This window comes from Manihot esculenta, chromosome 12 (assembly GCF_001659605.2).
Source record: "Manihot esculenta cultivar AM560-2 chromosome 12, M.esculenta_v8, whole genome shotgun sequence".
NCBI classification, from domain to species: Eukaryota; Viridiplantae; Streptophyta; class Magnoliopsida; order Malpighiales; family Euphorbiaceae; genus Manihot; species Manihot esculenta.
The window spans coordinates 4,227,231-4,237,967 of record NC_035172.2 but is presented as its reverse complement, the minus strand read 5'-3'; the positions used below and the strand labels follow the sequence as shown (position 1 = coordinate 4,237,967).

Genomic DNA, 10,737 nt, shown 5'->3' with positions numbered 1-10,737 from the left:
TCTTCCATTATGCATAAATACTACATTTTAGTCCTTTTATTAGTTTAACTTAACAGAAACCGTTGTTAATGGCAAAAAGTAAAAAAATACCCCTTTAGGAAATATTCCCTCTTTCAACAATCAGTATGTGCTAAATTTTTAATGGATTGGGGAGGATTTACGGATATTTAATCCATTGTCCATAAATACTACATATTTGATTCATGAATTGGACTTTGATGGATAATTGTTTAACCCATTATCTGTAAATACTACATATTTTGATTCGTGGATCATATTCTGATGAAATAACAAGAATTTATGGATTGGGGAGGAAGTTTATGTAAAAATTGTTTCTGAGTCACCTAGGAAAGAAAGGTTGAGGCTTTCCATGAATGATGCTAATTAAAGATTTAGGTTTATTGAAGAAGGTGAAAGGAATAATGTTGATTTTATTAATAGGTTAAAAGAAAGATCCATGGCTATGGGTGTGCGGTTTCGGTTTCGGTTTCGGGATGGTTTTTTTAGGAATCGGAATTTATATTCTAACAAAATAATTCTATTAGTATATATATTATATATATGTAATCTATTTAATTAGAACAAATTATAATCAACTAACTAAATTGTCCAAATAAAATGGTAAAAGGTATTTAATTATTAAATAATATTGTAATTATATGTGAGTAATTTTATTAAAATTATATGATATATAAAATATATTATTGGAATTATATCTTAGAATTATAGTATCACTATAAATTATTTAAAAATATATATATAAATTGGTTCTTCAATATGATTTCAGTTCAATTTTTGACAAAAATTAGAATCAGAACCAAATAGTTAAATAAATTTAGTTTGATACGGTTCAGTTCCTACACCATCAGTTCTTTCTCAGTTTCGGTTCGATTCAGTACGATTCTTCAGTTCGATTCAGTACGGTTCTTCGGTTCGATTCGGAATTCCAAGAACTGTGCACAACCCTATTCATGACTAAAACTGATGTTTCTGGAATTGAGTTCAAAAGAGGAGGACAAAACTTATACCTTTTTTTATCACAAAGAAAGATGGTAAAAAGGATGAGAATGAGCATACGAATTCAGGCAAAAAAAATAGCACCTGGATGAGTATGAATAAATCAGTTGATTGCTTTGGATGTTTTGAGTGGAAGAAAGCATCCAATGTTTTGAAGTCCAACTAGAAGAGTCAATGAGTCGTGCAACTGTGCTTCCATCTGCACTCATCAAGGAACAAAGAGAAAGGCAGGAAGAGAAGTTGCGCTCATAAAGAAAGGAGAAGTAAGAAGTCAAAGAAACACGGGAAATAAGAGGGAAAGGAGGATAAATGGAAGAGGGGAGTAACAAAGAAGAAATATTTAAGGGTATTTTAGACATAATTTTTTTCTTTCTTTTTTTTGACTATTATAAAATCATATTGACTAACAGAAAGGCTAACAAAAGAACTAAAATGTCATATTTATAGATGATGGGGACATTTTAATTGGCCTTAAAAATTATAGGGACCAATTAATGAATTTTCTAATAATACAGGGACTAAATAATAATTTTTTTCAAATTAGTTTCATTCTAAATATCACAAGCTTGCTCTGTTACTACTCGAAAAAGGCTGCCCACTTCTATATGTAACAAGCTGAAGGAAATTATGCTCTTTATATCTGCTTCAGGTTGGAGAGATTTGAATGTGAAAAGTACTCTCAAATATGAGTGGGAGTTCTTGGTGGTGTTCCAAATTGATTATTAAACAATATTTATAGCAAACAGTAACAACAGCACAACCTTTGATTCAGGCTTTCCAAAAGCAAAGAATATAAATTTAAACAAATCCAAATCACAAACTAAAATAAGTTGAAATCAATAAGATGCCCATTCAAGTGTATCCGATTTCATCCCAGCAAGAGGTGCAGTGACAGCTACATCTGACTGGAAAAATCCAGACTTTTCAATGATCTTTTTCACCAGGTCACCTGCCACGTATGAAACTCCTGAAGCCATAACTCCAATAACAGCATACTTCAGTACAGTGATTAAGTAGTTCTTCGGTGGCTTCTGGACATAAGCCTTGCCAATGGCAAGTAAAGTAATGCACAAAAGAGAAGCTGCTGCTACTGCTGCCAGCTTGTAATCCTTGTTGTCACTTTTATGGAATGAGAAGCCATAAACTACAGGAGGTACTAATCCAAAGACAATGAATGATAATAGGACAATTGTGGCATGAAGAATGAAGTTCTGTCTCTTCCCTAGTAGTTCCTCGTAACGTTCTTCTCGTTCATTTGTCTGATCTGAGGGAACTCCTCCAGGTTGTTCATTTTTCAGTTCCCTAAGCTGTGGGATCAAGTGTAAGTTAAAAATGCAACAACTTCTCAAGTTTCTTGTCAAAAGAATCTTGAGGTTTAGAGTATTAATTGACGTACCATTTGATTTTCAGAAGCTACGTCTATAATGAGAAGAGCAAAAATACTCACCCATGAAGCAGTCATTATGTAAAAGGGAGAATTATAGTAAGCTACTTGAGTTTCTAAAAAATTTATTAATTTATTTTTATTTTAAAATCTCGCAATTAAAATGTAAATATTCTTATTATTAAGTTTTTCTCTCCGACGTTAAAACAAGTTGATTAATATTTTTTTATTAAAAGACTAAAGGGTTTAATTTTTTTAAAAGAGTGATTTTGAAATATAAATAGACTAATGAACTTCTTAAAAAAATTCAGAGACCTAATAACAATTTTCTCATGAAAAATTGACGACTGACATAGATATACCGTTGTTGTTATTTAAGAATGTGTAATGAACTGTATTGACAGGGAAAATTACTCACATTGTGTCCAATGATGAAGAGTCCACTAACGAGATTTGCCAATGCCAAAGCTAGAATGTTCACTGCAATATGACAAGAAAATACCTAATTAAACCATGCAGGATGAACAATTACTATCTTTAAATCCGGGGGAATTGTTAAGATATTCGACTTTTTACTTATTATAGTACAAAGCATTCGATAATTAAATAATAGATAGTAAATGGATTGTATTGAAAGAATGAATTATTAGTCGTAGAACATTATTCTCACTGACTTAAACTTAAATATAACAATGAGGTTCGGATAATTTTTGCCTCTTATTGTCTAAGTAAAGAAATCAAATGGAAGTAACGGGTTTGATCGAGAGATTTTCTCCATGACATAGAATTGAATGACCCACATAGATGACCATTTTCAATTTTCTTCAGGATCACTTTAGTCTAGTGAGAAATATATATTAACTATTTGCTAATTACCTGATAATTAATGAAAAGAAGGATGAATAAATGAAACAAAATGCAATCTTTAATAAACATTTCCAGAAGAGTATAGTTTTGAACTTACATGTGGCAGCATCAGCACTTGCAGCAGATGTCACAACACCTAAGCTTGTAATTGATTCCATCAAACCGCCATATACAATGCTTTTCAGGATTTCCAACTTTGTCTCATCTCTTGCTTGTGTCTGTCCATCATCAAAAATAATGATTGCTGTGCTTGGTATGGTTTCTACTGCTGCTGCTTATTCACCAAGCAGTAAACTAGATCATCTTTCAGTTACTCATAGAAATAATATTCAATTACAAGGTATTATGCCAATGCTTAGAGAAAGGATTATAACAGAAAATTGCATGCATACCTTCATCAGTCTTCTGTGTTGTAAGTTTACCTTTAATGTCGGCTTGAATTTCAGGTCTTTCATCAGGTTCTGGCTCCTTTTGTGAGTGCTTCTCATCTGCATAATCAATATACGCGACTAATTGTACTAATTAAGAGAATAAAATGATCACATCAAAATATTTTATAAAATTATTGCTTAACTGAAATCAGAAGAATAAGAAATTTCAGCAGATGATCATGTCAATCATTTTGAGAATGATAGTGGAACAGTGCACCAACACTATGATGATGATAATAACTGTAGTAGAAGGTTATCCGATTAATAAAAGAAAAAAAAAAGTACCAAGAGAGAATCCAAGATTCTGATTCTGTTTAACCATTTCAGCAGGTGATGAAACAATTTGTGTTGCTGGAGAATCCACAACCGAAGTTGTTTGTATCAACGAGTCATCTGGTAGATCTTGTGGAACATTAGTTTCTGCTGTATCAGAAGAGTATATCAGCTTCACTTAAATTGATATTTCAGAAAGAGAAAGCAAGCTCCAGAGAAGCACTTCATATAATATCAGAAGAAAAACTCTGAACAGTGTGGACTATGTAGAAGCAAGATTGTATTTGCTTCCTAACTCCTAAGACATGTAGCCATGAATGATCTACAAAAGAATCAAATATCACTCACTGGAAAAAGCAAGCTCCAGACATGATCAATAATTCAAAATTTTCCAGCTATGCTGTTGGAATTCAATGCTCAATGCATGTCCAAGTGAAGTGATGTCGAATAAGATACCAAATTGCGGCGAAAACTTACATAAACCGAGTCGATAAGCACTCGTAATATAAAATCATAATGGGTTCCACGCTCATATGTCGGTCTAAGCAAATAATTGGTATGTGGGTTCTACTCTTAACAGTACTGTTATGTCTCCATTTTTTTTTTTTCAACTGTAGCTGAGTTTGAACTTTGGAGGACAATATCTACTAGGGGATCTGCCTGGACAATGTCAGTTCTACTGTATAAGTAGGGACAAATGTCTGTTCATATGTGTATGCAAGTAAATATTTTTTTAATGTTCCTTTCCTATTTCAACATGAAGCATTTCTGACACAGTCATATAAAGATTACTGAAGAAACATTACCTGGGTCTTGCTTCCCAACTCCCTCCCCCTTGGGTGCAAAATTACTCAAGAGCCATTCACCTGTTGAGTACAAAAGAAAGATTCAAGGAGCGACGGATCGAAAATTTTAAATCAGGAGTCAATTTATAGAGCAAACTCTTTAAATTTATTTATTTTAAAAATTTTTTATTAATATAAATAATAAAAATAAAATTTTTAAGTTGAGTGTCAAAGTACTCGGAAAAAATTACATTTATAAAATTTTACAAGTTCGAATGAATTTTTTTTAATTTAAATAGTTTAACCAATCATTCACATAAATCCTAATTAATTTTATCTATATTTATGATTTATTTTTTAAATAAAATTAATTCAACTCATAACTTATTAAACTCATTTTTTTATAGATTTATTTTTTTATATTTAAATAATTTATGCAAAATATTAAATGATTTAATATTATTCATTGTAATTTTTTTAAATTTAAAATTTATTTTTTATAAATTTAAATAATTTAATATATAATTGCAATCGCATAAATAAAAGTAAATAAAAATAAATATTATTAATTATTATTATTATTAAAAAGTGATCATAAAAAATAAACATGAATAATTTAGCTTATAAATATTTTTGAAAAGAAAAAATATTAATATATATGAAGTTGAAATATCAAAATTAAAAGTAAATTTTTTAGATTAAAATAAAATAAAATAATTTATTGTTATAAAAATAATATTCAGCGTATATTGTGATTTTATTTAGATGAGAATGATTATCAAGTTTTTGAGTTTTTAAAAATTCAATAGTTCATTTTTATATTAAAATTATATTAGTAGAAATATCTCTATATTTTATAAAATTAAATTATTTAATAATTTATTAAAAAATTATTAATAAATTTATTTAGATTTTGATAAAAAAAAATATGAATATTTAAATTTATAGATATTAAATAATATGAATATTTAAAATTATATGAATTATAAAATATAAATATTTAATATAGTTTAATGATATAATTTTTAAATAGAATGAACTAATAAATTTTTTAAAAATTTAAGAATTTAATAATAATTTTTTCTCCGAAAAATTATTTAAACACACTTAAATAATTTTAAAAATTTTATTGGCCATTTAATGGATACTAAATAATATATATATTTAAAATTATATGAATTAAAAATATAAATATTAATGGTATAATTTTTAAATTGGAATGAATTAATAAATTTTTTAAAAATTTAGAGTTAATAATAATTTTTCACTCATTTATTTGTTTTCTTATCAATAAAAAATTACTTAAAATAATAATTTTATTAAAAGTTAATTTCTTTTCAATAATTTTAATTGTCAAACTATTGCCTTAGTATTAATCATTATTATAATATTGTTGTATAATCTCTAAAATAAGTACCTGCGAGAGTGAGAAAACTGAAGCATGATGTGCATCTCAATAAACCAACTCTGTGTGCAGAATCGATTTCGCGAATAACAACTTTCGTGATGCAAGAATGGCAGTGAGGACAGTAGAATTCGTGTGTAACTGGCTTCTTATAAACCTCGTCCAGATATAATTCCTGTCTACTTTCTTTTCTTACGGTAGTACTTTCATATCCTGTCCCATTGTCGGATACTGGAAGGCTCGACTCAGCCAGTAAGCTTGTAGACTCAGAAATTGGAGCAACGTCGTCGTTGACATCTTTTGAATCGTCGGAGAATCCATTAATAGATTCAGTGCCTGAACCATGCATGCACACAATTATGAAGAGATGAGATTCATCTGACGTGTAAAATTAAAGGTCAAAATACTGCAAACCATGAATGAAGATGAAATCTTGTGTTCATTAGACTAGATGGTGAAAGGGACTAAAAATAAAATAAAATAAAATAAGGGACTAAATGCTAAAGTTTTTTTGTTTTCTTGATGATTGTTGAGACTTGTTAGAGGCCCTACTTGATTCCTTCACCGGGTTTACGTGTATCCGGTCAATAAAATTCTTTAATAGAGTAATTTTAATTAATTTTATTTTTTATTAATCGAGTATATACATATTCGACTGTATATAAGAATTTTTTATAATAATAAATAAAAATATCCAAAAAAATTAGTTAAGGCTGCATTCTAAACTTATATTATGACTTATTTAATCTTTATAATTTTAATTTAAGAATGAATAAATTGAATAAATTTGTTGCTCATTTGTCATACTTATCATAAAAATACTAATATTATTTTTATCTATTTTTTTTACCTTCTAATTTACTTTTAATATTATAAAATAGGAATAGTTACCGTCATATTTATAATTTACTCTAATTAATTAAAATATTTATATAATTTTAAAATTATATTAAAATATTCTTATATTTTTATTCTGTTAACTAAAAATTACCTTTGTAATTTCTATTTATTTTTACCATTAAATTTATTTTAAATAAATAAAATATTTATATAATTTTAGAATCATATTAAAATGTCTTTATATTTTTATTATATCAACTAAAAATAATACTTATTAATTTTTATCCATTTTATCTTTAAATTATTACTCAAAAATAAAAAAAATATTAATCCGATTAAATCCTTATATTTTTATTCAAAAATAATATAAATTTAATTTTTTTATCAATTAAGTCCATATATTTTTATTTACAAAATAAATCCAGCCATAGAATAATAATATTTTTTTAATATTAAAATATTATTTTGATTAATAGAATTTATTTTTATAATTTTTAAGATTATTTACTATCTCTATGTATTTTTTAAACATTTTCATGTTAATTAAAATATTAAGTTCAAATTAAAAAAATATTATATCAAGTCAAAATTCATTTACCCCTTAAATAAAAGTATATGGACTGAATTGATAAAAAAAATTACATTGGACTTCGCTGATTCTTAAATAAAAATATAGGATATTAATTGGACTTATTTTCAAAAAATATTTTACTCCCAATTACCCTACTTTGTTAAATAAAATTCACCGCTTACCCTTTTTAATTTGTCTTTATATTATCTTGCATTTTCTTTTACATTTATCTAAAAAAAATAGAAATTTATAATTAATAATAGAGTTTTGATAGTGTAAATAATTGATGAGACTGATAAATTAAAAATAAAAATAAAAAAAAATTAATGATATGTATTTTTTAGTTAATAAATTAAAAATATAAAAATATTTTAATATAATTCTAAAATTAAAGAGCATTCTAGTTAATCAGGATAAAGTATTGGATACAGTTTTCAATTTTAAATAATAGATCAATGGAAAAATTAATAGATTCATTTTTTAATTCACAAAATAAAAATATAAAAATATTTTAATATAATTTTAAAATTAAAAGAATATTTTAATTAGTTAAAATATATTGTAACGTCTCATAGTTATCGCTATAAAATATTAAATTTCATATAAAATCAAAATATGTTAATTTTATATATTTGAAATGAAAATTGATAGTATCACTTCCATTTTAAAAACCCTAACTCAGCATTCTTTAAAAAAAGAAATGGTGTTTCTCGTTTATACATATATAGCTTTCTTCATATACTTACCTTCAACCTTGTTAAAGAAAATCCCATTTTCTGGCTCAAGTTCTTGACGTTGGGAAGAAGAGTAGACTCCACTGGATGGTGCAGTGGTGGTGAAGGTGGGGGTTTTCTGGCCGCTAGGACGGCGAGACGGCCTTCCTCGTAAACCCACCTCCAACTCCTCCTCCTCCTGTGGCTGTTTCCTTTGCTCCTCCAGATCCATCTGCCTTTCTCTCGCAACTGGCTGACCTTCTCCTAGAAAAGCCGAGTCCACGTACCTGAGTCTAAAGAAATGAGCAGTTGAGATGGGAAATGAAGAGTAAATGACCAAGAACAAACCTATTAATTGCTGTCCATGAAATCAGGAAAGGACATATTATAGCTCAAAACATGTAATAAAATACATTACATGTCTGTAAACGTGTCCCCGTGAGGTGTGAACGTGCAATAAATTTTTCTTTTATTTTTTGTCAGAGTTAGAGAGAATCAAAGAAATATATATTATTTCCCACATCTCACTAGTCAACTTTTATATAATTTTTCAATTCAACACTTGTAAAATCTCTTGTTTTTATTGTTCTTTAGTCTCTCGGTTCAAAAGCGGCAAAAAAAAAACATGTAGAAAAACAATGAAGGTTTGACCTTGATCCCAGCATGAAGCCATGTGCATCTGAGAGCCATTAATGGCATTCTCTTGCTTCGTCTTCTTCTGACAGCGATGGACCCGTCACTTAGCAGCTATTGGCTTAAGCCTCCTGTGGAGGAAGGAATTATTGGGTGTTTTTCAGCTGTAAAATAGGTTTGCTTTGCTGTGTTCATGAGGCTGGAGATGAAATGGATGAGTATATGATATGCAAGGCCGACGCAGAAATTAATGTTGGGGGGCCTAAATTTCAAACTGCAATTTAATTAATAAAAAATCTTTTAACTATATATCTTTCAAATAATAATTAAATTTTATTATTAAAAATAATTATATTATATAATTTAGCTATTCTATATAATGTAACACAATAAAAAGAAATATATAGCTTTTTTTCATTCGCAAAAGTTATTTATAAGTGAATTTATAAAAATTATTTTTTTAATTTTTTTTATATATACAGTAACAAACTATTAGATATATGAATTCATCTTTAATCTTATTACAGAGTTTTATTTTTCTAAAAAATATTTTCTATGAAACAAATGAATATTTCATTAGAGTTAATTTTATTTCTTTTGTATAAAATGAAGTGTACAAAAAAAATATCTTAAATTTTTTTTTAAAAATAACTTATATTATATTATTTAGTTGCAATTTTAAATAAAAAGTGTTAATATTTTTCCTAAAATAATGAGTACGTAGAAAATTTTTTTGAAAAAGAAATTTATTTTCCAAATAAAGTAACTTATATTTTATTATTTAGTTGCAATTTTAGAAATAAAAGGTTTTTTAAGAAAAATAAAAAGTCTTAATATTTTTTTTTTGTCGAGATTAGAGTGGTTTTAATAAGATTTTTTAAAATCTAAAATATTTTATATCTTTAAAACCACTTTTAAATCTTAATTTCAAGAACTTGTATCAACCACTTTTAAATCTTTAAAACCAAAGTCTAAATCTTTAGAATTTGAAAGTTATTGAGCGAAGAAAACAAAGGGCATTAATATATACAGCAATCTCACCTTAAAACCTAAATGGATAGTTTTTTTTTTTTTTCGAATCGAAAATATTTTATAGGCGAATTAGAAAAATCATCTTAAATACCGAAATATATTCATTTTGTGGCCGAAAAATAATTTTTATTTAAAAATTAATTTTTTTTAACACAAAATGTATTTAAAATTCATTTATAAAATATTTTATTTTTTTAAAAATTTTTTATCTCAAAATTCTGAATCTGTCAAAAATATTGAAATTTAAGCTGAAATTAGATAGGATTCAATAATAATTCTCTGTAAGATATTACTTGCAATTGTAATTGTAATTTTAAAATATTTAAATTCAATTCAAATCACTTCAAAACAAATTTATATTGAACTTAAATCTTTGAAACTGTAAAATCAGTTGAATTGACAATTTTGACCTGAATCTGAACTGAAGCCGACAGCACTGCATTCCCCGATGATTTAGCCCATCTCCAACCCTATACATCATATGTTTTGTACTATTTTTATGCTTTTGCATCATCTCCGATCTTTTACATCATTTTTAATATTAAAAAAAAAATTCTATTTATATTCTTCATTTTTTCTCTAATATTATATTATTTATTTTACTTTAATTTTATTTATATATTTCATTCAAAATATTTATATATTTTATATTTTCATCTAATATTTAAATATTTAATTATTTTATAAATAAACAAATAAAAATATATTAATTATAAAAATATATTAATTTATTTATTATAAATAAATTAATTTATTTATATTATTCTATATAATATATTATAAATA

The 10,737-nt window shown here is 26.4% G+C and overlaps 1 protein-coding gene across 2 annotated transcripts; it reads right to left on the bottom strand.

Annotated features, from left to right (window-relative positions):
• Positions 1-1,676: 1,676 nt before the first annotated feature.
• LOC110627903 (membrane protein of ER body 2) lies at positions 1,677-8,611 on the bottom strand. Of its 2 annotated transcripts, none has more exons than XM_021774289.2 (8): positions 8,320-8,611; positions 6,175-6,498; positions 4,779-4,838; positions 3,985-4,122; positions 3,661-3,756; positions 3,366-3,539; positions 2,820-2,881; positions 1,677-2,324 (listed from the first exon to the last, which is right to left on the bottom strand). In XM_021774289.2, exons 1-8 carry the CDS (start codon positions 8,516-8,518, stop codon positions 1,854-1,856), a joined length of 1,524 nt encoding a protein of 507 aa, XP_021629981.2. In that variant the 5' UTR covers positions 8,519-8,611; the 3' UTR covers positions 1,677-1,853. The 2 variants fall into 2 exon arrangements, with proteins under 2 accessions (XP_021629981.2, XP_043804540.1); XM_043948605.1 differs by having other exon boundaries at positions 3,985-4,119.
• Between the last annotated feature and the right edge of the window lie 2,126 nt (positions 8,612-10,737).